The 18388-nt window shown below is 45.8% G+C and overlaps 1 protein-coding gene across 1 annotated transcript; it reads right to left on the bottom strand.

The window, feature by feature from the left end:
* Nucleotides 1-3929: 3929 nt before the first annotated feature.
* Nucleotides 3930-6331, bottom strand: LOC100275564 (putative DUF594 domain containing family protein). The gene has a single exon (NM_001149617.2). It carries the CDS (start codon nucleotides 6262-6264, stop codon nucleotides 4078-4080), a length of 2187 nt encoding a protein of 728 aa, NP_001143089.1. The 5' UTR covers nucleotides 6265-6331; the 3' UTR covers nucleotides 3930-4077.
* Nucleotides 6332-18388: the final 12057 nt, after the last annotated feature.

Genomic DNA, 18388 nt, shown 5'->3' with positions numbered 1-18388 from the left:
AGACTAAATGTATACCTATCTAATCATACATGGTATCAAACATTTAGCAATCAACAACTTTTGCCAAGTCATCACATTTCCACTTGTTACTCAATGTAGCAGCATGGATCAAGCAGTCTCATTAGCTGCGAGAAGCAGACGATTCGAATCGAGTTTTTAAACCTTGCAAGGTAAACCTAAACACACGACGTGGCAAGGCACTCCATCCCCACACATATCAACCGTCCCCATCGATTCCCCGTCAGCAGATCAGGGCTCACCGCCTTGGCGTACAATGCCTCACTGATCCCGAGTGCCGTCGTGCAGTGACCGCACTTGTACCCACCATAACCAGAATGGGAGACCACGTCTCAGGTCGTGTGAGGGGCAAAGTCTACTGCCAGGTTCAATTAGGTACTAGGCTTACCGATTTACCATATTTCTCGGCATGTGTTTAGTACGATCAAACGCTTGACACACGGTACCACACCTTAATCCTTATTCCAATTTCCGTCTCGTAGACAATGCATCTCCATGGACCGTTGTCCACAGACCACCATCATTACAATATCAAAATGGATACAACCAATTCCTAACCTCGCGCGAGTGCTAGAAAAATCACTCGACTTCTACCGAGATCCCTAATTAATAAAGCGGCAACTCGACCTAGCATACTAGTATCCATCTCAATAGGAACCCTGAGTTAATGCAACTAGGGTTTCAAACAACTCCTACACTTAAGTGCACAATACATGACTACAAACATTAAGTGTAGTAAAATAATATATATAACTGGTTATGCGTAAAACCGGGGCTTGCCTTCCAAAGCTGGGGCAGGCAGATCCTCTGGGGCAGGCTCTGGTGCTGGATCCGGGGCTACCTCCTGAGGAACTCCTTGCTCTGGCACGAGGATGTATTCTCCGTCAGCGAGGTTGCAATCTATCGAATGCAATGATTAAGAAACATGTATGCTATGATTATGCAGGATTTAGAAATCATTATGCTAAGTGAAGAAAACTAAGTTAGTGAATAACTTAGGGTTTCCTGGTTATAAGAGGCTCTTAGTGGTTTATGCTTACCAATTTAGGTTTGAGATTTTGGCTAAGCATAATGGATTAAGACTTGTATTGCCTCTTAAATGTTTTAGTAGGCACTCAAGGGGTTTTGCTGGTTTGGTTAGGGTAACATTAGTCTCCACTATTAATTCCTCTTTTCTTTTTCTATTTATGATTTTAGGGTGGGTTTGAACTACAACAGTGATTTAAATTTTTCCAATAATTTTGTAAAAATTACAGTGGTTTACTATTGGTCACTGTAGTCTGTCCTATAAGTTTGAGGTCCAAAATAATTAAAATAAACCCTGGACAAAAATAACAAAAGTTGGGGCAAAGGGGTCACTTTGCACTGCAACTCTTATCTAGGGGTGGGTTCTGTACTAAAAGTCATTTTTTCTTGTATCTATAGATAATAACATGCTTCTGTGCCAAAAATCACAGAAGGTTACTTAGTGGTTATTTAGTTATGCTTTTCTAAAGTTTAATGCTAAAAAGACACTTACAACTAACTTGTTATTTGAAAAATGTCAAACAACAGAACTCATAATTTTTCTATGTTTATAATAACAAAACATTAGTTATCCCATGGTTTGGGGTGTTTTCTTTTCAGGATTATTTTTCTAGGGTTTTTCTAAGTTTTTCCTTGTTTTCTTAAAATAAAAGGTATCTCATTCCTTTTGTACTAAACAAGGGCCTAACAAAATTTTCTAGTGAACTATACTGAATAAGAGAGCTAACAAAAATGTGGGTGCTCCCTGGTTCTTATTTTAAACTACCTTTTATAATTTCTTTAACTTTAAGCTGAAAATGATTTAAAGGGCAAACCCTACCTTAACTGGGTGCACAGAGGGGTTTATTATTTTTAAACAGGTTAGGAAGTGATTAAGTACTTCTCTGAATTTTCTCAACCCCAGTCTAATAGTGTAGCTATTTTTCCCTATTTCATTTAGCTTTTGACCAGTTAATCATTTAAATCAAAACTTTGAAATTTTCTGCAACACTTAGGGGTTTTATATTTTTCCTCAATAGTTTACATTATTTAGGATCTGGCAAAATTAGTTTGACTCGATTTGGGTAAACAAAACTGAAGTTATGAATTTTTCAAGTTCTGTTTGTATTTAAATCAGAAATAATAAAAAGGTTTTCTGGAAATCCACTTTGCACCGAAGACCCTGGGTTCTTTCTAAACTAATCCCCTCAGTTATACCCCTGCGCCACTATTCCCTTGAGTCGCTGACAATGCACAAAACCCCCTGGCCTTTACTTCTTCTCCCCCGAGGTCCCTTCCCTTATTTAAATAGTACCCACGGGAGTAAAAAGGGCGGCGTGGCTTACCGGCAGCGATGGAGGTCCGGCAAGGGGCGGGGTTGGCTCCGAGAGGTTCTGGCGGTCACAGCGAGGTACGACTCGATGGCGGTGGTGGCCGGAATCGGTCGGTCCATGTGCGCAGGCGGGTGAACTCGTCGGCGACGAGTGCTCCGGCCTAACCACGGTGACATAGGTCAGGCCAAGGGCACGGGGAGCTTCACGGGGTGTTGATGAGTCGACTCGTGCAAGGAATTGAAGAACAACTCACCGAGGAGCTCGGTCTACGTTCACCGGCGACCGTGGACTGGCTTCTCCGACGAGGCAAAGTTCGATTCCTTGCTCGGGGAGCTTCACTGAGGCATGCACGGTCTACTCCGAAGGTCGGACGCGGCTGGGAGAGGCTCTGCTGGCTGGTCTACGGCGGCGGGGGATCAGGTGGCCGCGGGCACGCCGTGCGCGAGGCAATGCCGGTGATCTGGTGCTCCGGTGAGGTCGAGCGCGAGCGGGGGAGTACGGTCGAAGTCCCTGGGGGCTTTATAGGCGCGGGCGCGGGCGCGGGCAACGGCGCCGACTCGGCTTTGGCGCGACGTGGGGCACGCGGGGGCGGGCGTCGGGCGTGCTCTGGCAAGCTCAGAGCACGTCGAACACGTGGCTCTTTGTTTCTGCTCTTCTTCTTCCCCTTGCTGAGCAGCCAAACGTGCGAATCTTGCCCTAAGACCTTTGAGAGATCTCTTCCCTGCACCTAGGGCTACCTAGTTCATGTGAGTTCCAAGGGGAGATGTGGTCGGGTTAGAGAGATACGGGGGTGGGAAGTCGGCTCTATCAGAGCTGTCCACACCGAGACAAAACTTGTGCCAAGTCGTGTCAAATGACTTAGGGTTGGGTTCAAACTTTTCCAGGGTGTTCTAGAGGTATTTTGGCGCCACTTTGTCAATTGGGTCAAGTGGTTTTGAAGTTTGAATGAGGGTGAACATGTTTGATCTTTGGAAAAGGGGTGGTTTCGGACTTAGAAGAATTCTGATTTTTCTCTTATGCTCAACCCTTTGGTGAACCTTTTGGGGTTTTTCTGAAATCTTTTTGGGGTCACTTCCTTACTATCATTTGTAGGGTATTAAGTGTACTACATCTTTTATAATTGGCCCAAGTCATGATCATGTGGTTCTCATAGCCTCTTGGTCCTACTTACTTCTAGTGCTCCAATTGTCCAAAGGGGGTTTGCATTAGGGTTTGGGCAATTCTCCCTATTATATGTGCATGACAAGCCAAGGTATGACTTCTAAGGTAGGTTGCACTTACTTAGGATCTTGAGTTCCAAGTTTGGTGTACTTTCCCAACTTAAGTCACATGTGATGATGGGCTTGACTTGTGTAGTCTTGAGTGAAAACCCTAAGTAACACCTGGGGTGTTACAAGAAGGGAGATGGAGACATGGTTATTCGAAGAAGGAGAGCTAAATCCTCAGAAATCCATATGTATATGTATTCCTTTCTGAACTGAAACTTCTAGCATTTGTATTACGGATTTATATATAGACTAGTCATTACTGTAACAAAATATATAGGACTAAAATGCCTGGAGCTATATAATTGTTAAGGCCAATACATATTGCATCCTATATAAAGCAAACTTCCATTTGTGTACATGAAAAAAGAGGAAATTGAAACAACAAAGATCAAATGCATATATGTAAAATTTCACATGCCTAAAGCAAGTACAAAAAGAAGAACGAACCTATTCTAGGCTGAGTTCTCAGTGCTCTCCGTCTCCGGGCGCCCGACAATGCCAGCGTGACCAAGCAACGCCCACAACACGGTTATGAACTCGCCACCGTGGTAGAGAGACTTTGAGTGCGAGGCCACGTTGTCTGACGGCGCGAGGTACAGGACAAATTCTGCCCAGAACTCGGCGAGCACCTTCCACAACAACTCCTCGTCACTGACCTCCTCTACTAGCTGCCGCCCGAGTTTGGATGCCTTTCTCAACGTGGCGTTCATGCTCCCGCTGAGGCACATCGAAGCGCGCTCGTACCCCGCAACTGGTCCCGCGCATCGTGCCAGCACCCTTGTCACCTCCTCCACCACGCCCTTGTAGAGCTCCTCTGTCCATGCGCGGTGGTCCGGCAGGAGGGACGACTTCAGCGCCACTAGGTAGGCGCAGTAACGGGACAACTGTGTCGCAACCACCTCTAGATCGCTCTCCCCATATGTGTCATTGCCACTGTCACCATGAGCTCCTTGAGAGCACTTGAGCTCGACGAGCCTCGTGGCGAGATGCCACACGAGGATCTGCTCGGATAAGCTGTCCATGGCATTGTCGTCGCTGGCTTTAATACGACAAGCCCAGGAGAGGTTACCGACTCCGTTGCCTTGCAAGGATAGCTCGCCGTTCCCGAGCCTACCCTGGTTTGCTCTGAGCGTCTTCACAATGGCAGATTTCACCGTTGCGGGCACTGCGACGGTCTTCTTCACGATTCGGTCGACTTGCTGTGAGATGCAGCCATAGTAGCAGAACCGAAGCTGCAATATTGACACCTGGCAGAATCGGTCATCCCATTGTCGCATGGGTCGGAGCCAAAATAGGCGGCTGAGCTTACGACGCGCCCACAGCGACTTCTGCCACGATGGACGTCGGGTGTACTCGCAGATGGTGGACACCTTGATCCAGTCGGAACAGACGTAGTTGGCGATCTCCCATCCTTCCATGAACACAATGGAGACGATGAATGAGACGGAGACAAGTATGTCAAGGCCAACAATGACGTGGAACACCGTGTCGTGGTGTTGCAGGTAATCCCGGAGCATGTGGTAGTCCACGGCGAGTGCCGTGCCTGGGTTCGTCATGTCGTGCACGATGGCGCCGCCGGCTGCTAGACAGCTGATCCACGTGGCCAGTACGAGGATTGAGTTGAGTGCTGGGAACCACCACCCGCTGGCATAGAAGACGGTGAGCTTCGAGTACAGGAAGTCGGCGAGGAAGGACAGCTCGGCCTCGACCACCTGGAACACCCTCTCTGCGCTACCACTACCAGCAAGGAGACCGTCCTGCACAAATGCCATAGCACGGTGACAGCCGGCTTCGGCGAGTGGGCACCCAATGAACCGCCGGAGCTGGAGCTTGAATAGAGCAAAAGAGAGGCAGAGGTCCTTGATCTGCGGGCAGGATGCGAGGAGAGGGTCGCCGGATGAGGAAAGCGACCATATCCTGTCCACGGTGACGACATGCCCCGCGTCGTCCATGGACAATGAAGGCGGAGCTTCAGTGCTGTCAATGTAGTACCCCTGCGGCCCAGGCTTGATAGGCAGTTTCTCCTCACCCATCACAAAGTAAGCAGGCACTTCTAGTCCACGCTGGCCAGCTGCTTGACTATGCCCATGCCCATGGAGTTGCTTCATGTAGTCGGCGACTAGGTACGAGTTGAGGCCGACAGCGAACGAGTTCTTGGCGAGCTCGGCAGCGACGAGCCTGTGGATGAGCTTGAGGAGGCTGAGCACCCACAGCCAGAGCAGGACGCCGGTCAGCAGCGGGCTCCCGGCGGTACCGCCACTGCTGATGATGAGGAACGCCACCCAACCCATCCTCGCCAGCTGCTCAACGGACGGCCGGAACTTGCTTCCGTTGGAGCCGCTGCTGTTGATGGTCGAACTCGAGGAGCGGGAGGTGTCGATGGTGTTGCGCAGGATCTGGAGGAAGACTGTCCAGGCGAGTAGCAAAGGGACGCGCGCTGCGTCCCATTTGGCCGCCGCGGAGACGGCGTAGGACACGAGCGGGAGGAACAGAGTGGATGCGGACCAAACGAAGAGGCGGAGTGCCGGATGGCCAGAACGGCGGCCGTAAGAGCTGAGCACAACGAGGATTGCGAGCAGAACAATGCTGACGATGGCCGCCACCTCCATGAGGAGCAGATTCACGAGGCTGGAAGCCATTGGTGTGGTGTAGTTTACCCGCTGTCCTCTCCTTGTTGGCAATGAGCAAATATGGAGACAGGGCTCTGCAGGCTTCAAAGCTAAGCGCGGTATTTATAGCAACACCTTTGTTTTCGTGCATGTGATGCCTGACTACATTGCAATGAAGGTCAGGTGGATGCATGTGAAGACTGAGCAGAAGCTAGGATGGATGACCAGCCAAGTAAAAGACGCGATTCTGCCTGCGTTGCCTGTGAACTCTAAGCTACACAAAAGCAAAGGCGCGCACCACGTTTAAGATGGATGACACAGAGAGTACTTGCAGCTAGGGGCTACATACGGCCGGGGCGTGTTGCGAATTTGAAGCTCTGGTTCTACAAATTCTAGGCTCAAATAGTTGACGCTTACAGTATAATTTCTGTAGGCTCAAATACGGGGCGTGTTGCGAGACACGGCTGCGAAGCGACAGAATATGTGCTTTCGTAGGGCAGCAACCGTTGGTTCTTTGATGGTTCTTCACGCAATTGGATGACGTACTGGCTGATGCTTACCTTGCACCAAAGGATATGTACCAGAACTCGCACCATCGTGGCTTGTTCCATTTTCTGGCCGTTCGGTTTAGTGGGAATGGAGAGGATTTAAAGCACAACAGCAAACTCGTAAACTTCCATCAGCTGTCGTAATTTCCATCAACCGAATCCCAACCGAAGGAAAAGTTACGCTAACTACTGTCAACCGCGTCAGAAGTCCACGGAAGTTATCTAATTTTTATCGGCTTTTGACAAATCTGACGGAAGTTATCATAAATTTCATAGGCTTCTTGTCTTGGTTGCATGGTGTAAAATAAGAGGTGTAGTATATTACACTATTTGCAAAGTGAAGATTAAAATAAGGATGTGATAAGAGGTCTGGTAGAGATGGCCTAAAGTGGCTAACGAAAGTTGGATTAATACATACTCGTCCCTTTCCTCGTTTATAGTTCATTCTCCATTCACGTTATTGAAGCCTCACATAGCTACTATTCGCCATCAGCGCCACGTTTGCCACGTGCTCCGTTTTCTCATCGTGCTCGCCTTGTGCCTCGGGCCCAATTCCTGCCCAAGCCCAGCAGGTGTTTTACAGCCCATGCCTCATCGAGTGCTCCAACCCCGGTGTGTGTGCCCCGTCACGCGCCCTGGTGCTCCTCGCTCCGTGGTGCTCTTGGGCCCTGCCTCACCCCGCACCCCAGTGCTCACACAGGCCACCGTCCCTAGCCCCTGTTTGACGCCGATCCTGGCCCCTGCCTGTTCAGACGGTTGTGCCCATCGTGGTTGTCCCTACGGGTAATGCTAAAAATGTTAGAATGTAATGGTGATTTTAGAAGTAAATTAATTTTGTTGCTAATAATAATTATTGTAAGGAAAAGAGACTCTGACCCATTTGACTAAGTGATTTTAGTGTTTGATGATCAACATAACATGTGGCCTAATGTGTTTGCTAGTGTTTATGTTTGTAGTCCACATGATGCGAAGTATAGTTGGACTAAGAAAATAAGGATATCAACACTTCAAAGAAGACATTACGAACATTGAAGACCTTTATACATGCTAAGAGTCCAACACACCAAAAAATAGAAGTGGGATGCAAAGCCACAAACAAAAGTGAAGATTACCGAAGTTGAGACAAAGGAGTGTGAATTAGAAGTGATGAGGACATCACTATGAGTACGACTACACCAGCAGCACCTCCACATCAAGCGCCACTTTCTTCATTAGTTGGGCCAATCACTCGGGTCCGTGCCAGAGATCTTAACTTCGTCATGCTACTGAAGAATGAGGGCCCAGAAGAATAGACGACCAGCCCAACTGCGACCCATAGTGGACAACCTAGGGTTGGCCGCCCCTAGGGGCTGCACCCTCTCTCTATTTATATAGGAGTTGCGCCTCCTTTGTTCGGGAGTTTTGTTTTACATCTAGCTTTAGCTACCCTAGAACACGCACAAATACGTGCTGTCCTCTGTGATTCAGAACTCCACCTCGAGTGATATTAAGATTGCTCGCATCTTTTTCTTGTTCGTTCTTCGATTGCGCAGAGGAAACAATCTTCGTGATCAGGTCGATCTCGCATCAGCAAGGTCGGTAACCATTGGAAGTTGGTTCAGCGATTGCATTGGCGCTTCGGGTTCACTCGTCGTAGTCGGATCGTGAGGGTCTACTTCCACCAAATCGGAATTATCTCCACTCACCGAAAGATCGGGCACTCCAGCTTTATCAAGTGGTATCAGATTTCTAGGTTGATCGGTGAGTTTATCGAGTGTTTTTTTCTCCTACAGTCCACAAAACCACATAAAAATTCAAGTTAGATCTTATACCAGCACCCTTTTGAGCCTCGCACCTTCTTTCAATAATCTGCATTGTTGAATTTGTGTGCTTTCGCGTCATTTATTGTTGGTCGCAGTCTAGTAGACCATGTTGATCATCTACGTGTTGTTTTTAATGCTTTACGTGAAGCACGCTTATTTGGTAACCTTGATAAGTGCACATTTTTCACAGACCGTGTCTCTTTTCTTGGCTATGTTGTGACACCGCAGGGAATTGAAGTTGATCAGGCTAAGGTGGTGGCCATACATAGCTGGCCAGTCCCTACCATGGTCACGCAAGTCCGAAGCTTTCTCGGGCTTGTGGGGTTCTATCGTCGATTTGTGAAAGATTTCAGCACCATCGCAGGGTCGTTGCACGAGCTTACTAAGAAGGGTGCTCCATTTTCTTGGGGGAAGGCACAAGAAGTTGCATTTGAAACATTGAAGGATAGGTTAACTCATAGACCCCTTCTCCAGTTACCTGATTTCAGTAAGACTTTTGAATTGGAATGTGATGCTAGTGGTATTGGTTTGGGTGGTGTCTTGTTGCAAGAAGGGAAGCCTGTTGCTTATTTTAGTGAGAAACTGAATGGTCCCAGTCTGAACTATTCCACTTATGATAAAGAATTATATGCCTTAGTTCGAACTTTGGAAACATGGCAACACTACTTATGGCCTAAAGAATTTTTTATACATTCGGAGCATGAATCTTTAAAGCATCTAAGGAGCCAAACAAATCTGAACAGTAGGCATGCCAAGTGGGTCGAATTTATTGAATCTTTTCCCTATGTCATCAAACATAAGAAAGGAAAAGATAATGTCATTGCGGATGCCTTGTCTCGCCGTTATACCATGCTGTCTCAACTTGATTTTAAGATTTTTGGCTTGGAAACAATTAAACAACAATATGTTTTCGATGCTGATTTCAAAGATGTGCTATTACATTGTAAAGAAGGAAGGACATGGAATAAATTTGTTCTCACTGATGGCTTTGTGTTTCGGGCTAACAAATTATGCATTCTACATGGTTCTGTGTGTATATTATTATTACAGGAAGCACATGGAGATGGGTTGATGGGACACTTTGGTGTGAAGAAGACAGAAGACATCCTGGCTAGCCATTTTTTTTTGGCCGAAGATGAGAAGAGACATGGAGCGATTTATCGCTCGCTGCACTACATGTTAAAAAGCTAAGTCTCGCCTTAATTCACATGGTTTATACATGCCTCTCCCAGTTCCTAGTGTACCGGTACCATGGGAGGATATTTCTATGGACTTTGTTTTAGGGCTACCTAGAACAAAGAAGGGGAGGGATAGTATTTTTGTTGTTGTGGACAGATTTTCAAAAATGGCACACTTTATACCATGTCACAAAACTGATGACGCTACCCATGTTGCTGATTTGTTCTTTCGTGAAGTTGTTCATTTGCATGGGGTTCCAAACACTATTGTTTCCGATCGGGATACCAAATTTCTTAGTCATTTTTGGAAGCCGGGAGGTTGCTCAACATAGACCTCTTCCTTGATTGGTCCATTGAGGAAGGCACTTTTCACGTCCATTTGATAAAGCTTAAAGCCATGGTAAGTAGCATAGGCAAGTAATATGCGAATTGACTCAAGCCTAGCTATGGATGCATAGGTTTCACCGAAATCCAAACCTTCGACTTGTGAATATCTCTTGGCCACAAGTCGGGCTTTGTTCCTTGTCACTACACCATGCTCATCTTGCTTGTTGCGGAATACCCACTTGGTTCCTACAACATTTTGGTTAGGACGTGTAACTAAATGCCATACCTCATTCCTTGTGAAGTTGTTGAGCTCCTCTTACATTGCCAGCACCCAATCTGAGTCTCTTAGTGCATCCTCCACCCTGTATGGCTCAATAGAGGACACAAAAGAGTAATGTTCAAAAAAATAAGCGACTCGAGATCGAGTTGTTACCCCCTTATGAATATCACCAAGAATGGAGTTGACGGGGTGATCTCTTTGAATCGCTTGGTGGACTCTTGGGTGTGGCGGTCTTTGACCCTGAATTTCTTGCTCATCTTCCTTGTCTTGATCAACTTCATCTCCCCCTTGATCATTGTCCTCCTCTTGAGGTGGCTCATCCTCTTGATTTTCATCTTCATTGTCTTGAGCTTGTTCCTCATCTTGAGTTGGTGGAGATGCTTTATTGGAAGATGACAGTTGATCTTGTGCTTGTGTGGGCTCTTCGGATTCCTTAGGACACACATCCCTAATGGACATGTTCCTTAGCGCGATGCACAGAGCCTCTTCATCATCTAGCTCATCAAGATCAACTTGCTCCACTTGGGAGCCATTAGTTTCATCAAACACAATGTCACAAGAAACCTCAACTAATTCAGTGGATTTGTTGAAGACTCTATATGCCCTTGTGTTTGAGTCATAACCAAGTAAAAAGCCTTCTACACCCTTAGAAGCAAATTTAGATTTTCTACCTCTTTTAATAAGAATAAAACATTTGCTACCAAAGATTCTAAAATATGAAACATTGGGCTTTCTACTGGTGAGGAGTTCATATGATGTCTTCTTGAGGATTCGATGAAGGTAGAGCTAGTTGATGGAGTAGCAGGCGGTGTTAATCGCCTCAGCCCAAAACTGGTCCGGATTCTTGTACTCATCAAGCATGGTCCTCGCCATGTCTAGTAGAGTTCTATTCTTCCTCTCCACTACACCATTTTGTTGAGGTGTGTAGGGAGAAGAGAACTCATGCTTGATGCCCTCATCCTCAAGAAAGCCTTCAATTTGAGAGTTCTTGAACTCTGTCCCATTATCGCTTCTTATTTTCTTGATCCTTAATCCAAACTCATTTTGAGCTCGTCTCAAGAATCCCTTTAAAGTTTCTTGGGTTTGTGATTTTTCCTACAAAAAGAACACCCAACACTACACGACGGTTGATCTTTAGCGACCCTTATTTGGGACCGACGGTTGGTCGCTAAAAGTTATGGACTGACGGTTGGTCGCTAAATGCGTTTATAGCGACGGTTTGTGGGTCGCTAAAAGTCTAGAAATTTAACGACTTATGGTCGGTCGCTATAGAGGTAAATGTGTGACTGATGGTGGGTCGCTATAGGGGTACGTGATTTTTGTGTTTCTTATTTACTCACCAAAGCCCATCTAAAGGCCTACTAAACAAACAAACGAAACCCTAGCTTCAGTGCGACCCGGGATCGTTTCCCACTTCCGCCGCCGCCGCTCGCCTGCAGGCACGCCGCACGCCGCGCGCTCGGCTCCGTGGCCGTGCCTCCCTCCGCGCCGTCCCCGGACTGTGCTGCATCCCTGCTCCGCGCCCTGCAGACTGCAGTGCTCCCAGAGTCCCCGTGCGGTCGTGCGCCCGTGCCCCATTTCCGCTTGCTGCCGGCCGCTCGCTCCGTCGCTCGCAGGCCGCAGCGCGCTGCCTGCTCCTGTGCCGATGCTCCCTGCTGGCTGCTGCTGCTTGCTTCCACGCGGACGAGTGGATGAGGACGACGCAGCCAGCCGGCCACGCGCCCATCTGCTGCTTGCTTGCTTCCACGCGGACGAGTGGACGAGGACGACGCAGCCAATCGGCCACGCGCCCATCTGCTGCTGCTGCTCAGCTGCTCGGCTTCCTCCAGCCAGCAACAACAGATCAACTTTCTCGGTTCCTCCCGGTAACTTGTTCCTGACTTCCTGCTGATTCAGATTTCAGTGATTCCATAGTAGCAGTGTAGCACAGATCAGTGATTCAGTGATTCCATATTTATTTGTAGTTGGTCTTGAGGACTTGAGATAATGTCAAAGCTTTGAGCACACAGGCAGTCTATAAATAATAGAATCTGAATATTTATACCAGATCAGATTATCCGTGTCTGAATATTTCTGTAGCTTCATATTTAGTAGACTAGAGGAATGCTGATTGATACACTTCTGCAGCACCTGCAGATGGTTGTTTATGGTTCAGTTGGTCCACATTTGCAGTACAACAAGTATGCTTCCAAGTTTCTGAAAGGATTTTGTATTTTTTATTTGAAAACTTTTTTTGTTGCTGATAAATTACATGTTATATCTATAATTATGGATTTGGCTTTGTCGAAGGCTAAGAGGGAGATAGTACTCCCTGTTATTCAAAGAAGTCTCACTACAGAAAGCCAAACATTTGCCTGAAGTCTGGCCTTAGATGGTATTCCTGCTTGAGGCCTCTCAGACAATGTTAACGCCATCGTTCCTTAGCCCTTAAGGCTGCCTTATATCCCAGTTGAACAGTAGTGGGCGAGCAGAAGATGAATCTATGCTGAAATTCTGGATATATGTTATTAAAATTCATAGCTATATAAACTTCCAAACTCCAGTGCTACATTTGTCGGTGGAGAACCTGAAAAATCCGTGGACATGTGGACTGTTTTGTTTGTGTTAACATTGACTTAAAATCTCTCAGTCTGTTTACTCAACTAATTAAAGGGTGACACCTTTCTGTTGAAGTTGAACCCCTCCTGCGTCAAATTAATGTGGCATATCTACTATGTATCTTTGAACTTGGTGCTGAAACTCCTTCTGTTGCAAATAAATTGCCTCAAGGAGTAAGTACGTACAAGCCTGTTGGATTCGAGTTCTTGAGATCGCCATACCGTTCTAACAGGAAACAGATGTGTCAGTGTCAGTCCACCGTGATCACTACTTGCTCATGTTCACTACAGCTAGCTTCTGACACAGGAAGCAAATTGTAGAAATCCAAGCTGATTTCTGGTGCACTTGCACTGACTGTACCACTAGGATCCATATCACACGAGTTGAGCAGTGAGCAGCAGAAACCTTTTCAGGTACAGTGTTACACTGACATTAGGTTTCGGGTACCGATCACTATCTCATAGTCCAAATAAACTCTAATGGCCGCTGGCATCCAATTTCTAAAATGGAGACCATGGATGAGGTCAAGGATCAGGTTCATAAGAGAGCATTGGGACCCAACCCAAAGCAACAAAGGGATTTTTCTTTTCTTTGAGGTGAAAAGCGACCGGCAACAATCTCTATCTTTTCTGACAACCAGCTGCCCCCACCCAAAACTGTGAAGCTTATAAAATAGGGTATGTGACGTGAATGAACTATCCAATTTCTAAAATCACATAAAGCTAAGTTAATGTGTTTTCCTCTTTTATTTGCAGGCATTGGATAAAAGGAATGGAGTATTGTCTGATAGATAATTCTTCGCCAACATTTGATAGGAAACTCTTGAGAACTATTTTGCTCCTAGACATTATTATTTTGTACAACTTGAGTCGGTAGTGTAACCTGAACTTGCCCTTAAATGGTTTCATATTACAGCTTATAAGTTTTCAACTGTTGTTTGTCTATATCCGAGAGTTCCTTCGTCATGATATTACAGCTTATAAGTATTTATCATGACCCATGTTATTTTCTAACTATAAGAAATTTGTTTTATGCAGAAACATTGATGATATGAGCCACTGGTTTCAGATGTACAGGTCAGTTACCTCAATAATGTGACTAATACCACCCATTCTGGAGCAGCGGAGTCGTCTAGCGAGAGGGGAAGTAGGGAGAAGGACGACATACCAGGTGGAGCGGAAGTGAGCAGCGACGACAAGATGCTAAGATCCAGTAGGCTGCCCATTTTCATGGCTGGAGTGCCATGGCAGCGAGTGGGGCGGCAGGGTAGCGACAGGACCACAAAAGAGAGAGAGAGAGAGTGGATTCTGGAGCAGCGGAGTCATCTAGCGAGAGGGGAAGCAGGGAGAAGGGCATACCAGGTTTATTACAGGATGTAGATAGTTAGTGGATATTTAGTTCATGAATGTATATTTGACAATATGTGTTTCTTTTCATTTTGCTCTTGCAGATTCACTAAGTTATACATCCATAATATATGTTGCTTTGACAGTTGTATTCATTATTATTATTGTAGAAATTGCTATCATCAAGTTGATAGGTGGACAAATTCCAATGCTATCATCTATGATTGTGGTATTATGATTAACTGTGTATGTCTTTATGATTTGTGTATAAAAATCTGTGATTTGTGGTGCTTAATTAAATGTATATTATTATTAATAACAACTGTAAAAAGGACGACTTTCTGTTGGTTGCTAAATGTATAGTTTGACGACTTACGGTTGGTTGCTAAATGTATAGTACAGCAACCCACATTTGGTCGCTAAATGTACAATATTAGCAATGGACGGTCGGTCGCTAAAAAGATGTCGGTCGCTAAAGCCTTTAGCGACGGCACTTACAGCGACCATCCTTATGGGTCGCTAAAAGTTTTTAGCGACCAACCGTAGGTCGCTGAAGGCCGTTTTAGCAACCAACCGTAAGTCGCTATAAGTGAACCGTCGTGTAGTGCAAGTGAAGCGAGAATAATCATCCACAATTACAAGACAATACTTACTCCCACCGATGCTTATGTAAGCGATCGGGCCGAATAAATCCATGTGGAGTAGCTCAAGCGGTCTGTTGGTCGTCATGATGTTCTTGTGTGGATGGTGGGCGCCAACTCGCTTTCCTGCTTGACATGCGCTACAAACTCTATCTTTCTCAAAATGAACATTTGTTTGTCCTAAAATGTGCTCTCCCTTTAGAAGTTTGTGAAGATTCTTCATCCCAACATGGGTTAGTCGGCGATGCTAGAGCCAACCCATATTAGTCTTAGCAATTAAGCAGGTATCGAGTTCAGCTTTGTTAAAATCAACTAAGTATAGCTGACCCTCTAATACTCCCTTAAAAGCTATTGAATCATCACTTCTTCTAAAGACAGTAACACCTAAATCTGTAAAAAGACAGTTGTAGCCCATTTTACATAATTGAGAAACAGAAAGCAAATTGTAATCTAAAGAATCTACAAGAAAAACATTGGAAATAGAATGATCAGGTGATATAGCAATTTTACCAAGTCCTTTGACCAAACCTTGATTTCCATCCCCGAATGTGATAGCTCTTTGGGGATCTTCGTTTTTCTCGTAGGAGGAGAACATTCTTTTCTCACCTGTCATGTGGTTTGTGCATCCGCTATCAATAATCCAACTTGATCCCCCAGATGCATAAACCTGCAAAATAGTTTTAGGCCTTGTTCTTAGGTACCCAAACAGTCTTGGGTCCTTTCGCGTTAGAAACAAGCACCTTGGGTACCCAAACACAAGTCTTTGACCCCTTGTGTTTTCCCCCTATATATTTGGCAACTAATTTTCCTGATTTGTTAGTTAAAACATAAGATGCATCAAAAGTCTTAAATGAAATGTTAGGCTCATTTGATGTAGTAGGAGTTTTCTTTTTAGGCATTTTAACATGTGTAGAATGCCTAGAGCTAGATGCCTCATTCTTATACATAAATGCATGGTGAGAAACAGAATGAGACTTCTTAGCATGAATTCTCCTAATTTTATGTTCGGGATAACCAACAGGATATAAAATATAGCCCTCATTATCCTGAACTATGGGAGCCTTGTCGTTAACAAAATTAGACAATCTTTTAGGGGCATTAAGCTTGACATTACTTCCCTGTTGGAAACCAATGCCATCCTTAATGCCAGGGCGTCTCCCGCTATAGAGCATGCTTCTAGCAAATTTAAATTTTTCATTCTCAATTTCATGCTCATTTATTTTAGCAGTTAGTTGAGCTATATGATCATTTTGTTGTTTAATTAAAGCAATGTGATCATTTATAGCATCAACATTAACATATCCACATCTAGTACAAATAGCAACATGATCAACGGTAGATGTAGAGGGTTTGCATAATTTTAATTCTTCTATCTTAGCATGTAATATGGCATTCTCATCTCCAAGACAGGAAATAGAATCATTGCAAATATTTAAATCTTTAGCCTTGGAAATTAAGCTAGCATTCTCAGTCCTAAGGCTAGAAATAGATTCATTCAATTTATCAATCTTAGCAATTAAGCTAGTATTTTCATGTCTAAGATTGGTAATTGAATCATGGCAAATGCGAAGCTCCTTAGTCAAGTTTTTATTTTTCTCTATTTCCTGAGCATAATCATTCTTCACCTTAACATGCTTTTTATTTTCTTTAATAAGGAATTCCTCTTAGATGTCCAAGAGTTCATCCTTCTCATGAATGGCACCTATCAGTTCATTTAATTTTTCCTTTTGTTGCATGTTAAGGTTGGCAAAAAGGCTAAGCAAGTCATATTCATCTTCACTAGAACTACCCTCACCACTAGATGTAGTATACTTGGGGGTGGTTCTAGTTTGTACCTTCTTTTTCTTGTCGTCCTTTGCCATGAAGCACTTGTGGCCGACGTTGGGGAAAAGAATGTAACACCCCAGGTATTACTCAAGGCCCTAGCCCAATGAGCACACTTTTGGCCTCTTACCCTATATGCTAAGTTTAGGAAGTGAAGGCACTAAAAGCTTAGAAGCATGGTTAAGCCAAGTATTGATCATCATAAGAAATGAACCCTAGCCTTCATACAATTTTCACCCATAAACAAGGTTCAAAAACCCTAATTCCCCTCTTAAGCCATTAAACCCTAACCATGGGATTAAAGGGGAAAGAGTGGGCAAATGGCCAAATCACAAAAGGGAACCTTTACCAAAGAGGAAGTATATTAGTAAATCTACAAAATGTATTAAGAGAGGTATTACAAAAAGGCCCAACAAAAACCCCAAAACAATTCACCAAGTGGAGAGCACACTAGAGCCATTCAGAATTCTCTATGTCCCCAAAACCAACCCTAGCCCAAAGATCAAATGTGTTTACCCTTGTGCTGGTGCCAAAACCACTTGGACCAAATAGCAAAAAGTGGCCAAATTACCCAAGGCACATCCCTGAAAAATTTGAAATCAAACCAAGGTCGTTTGACATGGTTTGACATTAGTTTTGTCACTGGTGAACAGTGCAGACAGACAAGACTTGGCGCCCACATATCTTGCAAACTAGAGCAGATCTTCCATTGGAACTTACACAAACTAGCTAGCCCTAGGTGCCAGGAAGAGATCTTGCACAAGACATTTGGCGAGATTCACACGTTTTGGAGCTCTGCAGGCGCAAGAACTCGGGCAGATGAACACGGCCACGTGTTCGACGCACCCTGGTAACGCTAGAGCATGCCCTCAGCGCTCCGCCAACGCGCGCAGCCCCACGCCGTGCCAAACCTGCGCCCACGCTCGCGCCCGTGGCTATAAAAGCCACCTCGGCCTCGACCGTACACCCCCCCCCCCCCGCGTCCCCTGACCCAACCCGAGCTCGAGTTCGTCGGCGTTTGCCTAGAGAACGGCGTGCCAGCGGTCGCGCAAGCCACGACCACCGTAGACCGGCCAAACCAGCCACTCCCCGTCCCGTCCGACCCTCGGGTTAGCTTCTACGGACCTCAGTGAAGCTCCCCGAGCCACGGATTGAACTATACCTCACCGGAGGCGCCGGATCGACGTCGCCGGACTTCACCCGGCCACCGTCGCACGTAGACCGAGCTCCACGGTAAGCCATTTGTCGATTCCTTGTACCTGTAGCATCCTTAGCATCCCGTGAAGTTCTCTGTGCCATTCGATTGAGCCCTACTGCCATGAGCAGGCCGGAGCACACGCCGCCGACGAGCCTGATCGCCTGCACATGTGGTCAGACCTATTCCGGCCATCACCGTCGATGACCCGCACCTCGACGTGAGCGCTAGGACCTCCCAGATCTCACCCAGCCCTTCACCGGACCTCCTCGCCGCCGATAAGCCGTGCCACCCTTTTTCCTCTTCGCAGTTACTATTACAAGGGGGAAGGAGTCCGGGTTGAAAGAAGGATAAGCCAGGGGGTTTTTGCGAAGTCAGCGACTCAGAGGAATAGTTCCACAGGGGTACGGTTTAA

Source organism: Zea mays, chromosome 8 (genome assembly GCF_902167145.1).
Source record: "Zea mays cultivar B73 chromosome 8, Zm-B73-REFERENCE-NAM-5.0, whole genome shotgun sequence".
Classification (NCBI taxonomy): Eukaryota; Viridiplantae; Streptophyta; class Magnoliopsida; order Poales; family Poaceae; genus Zea; species Zea mays.
Note: the sequence above shows the minus strand (reverse complement) of the source record. Positions and strands in the feature narration are given on the sequence as shown.

Excerpts from the sequence above, each read along its gene's own strand:
- LOC100275564 (NM_001149617.2), bottom strand. The coding sequence starts at position 6,264 with ATGGCTTCCAGCCTCGTGAATCTGCTCCTCATGGAGGTGGCGGCCATC.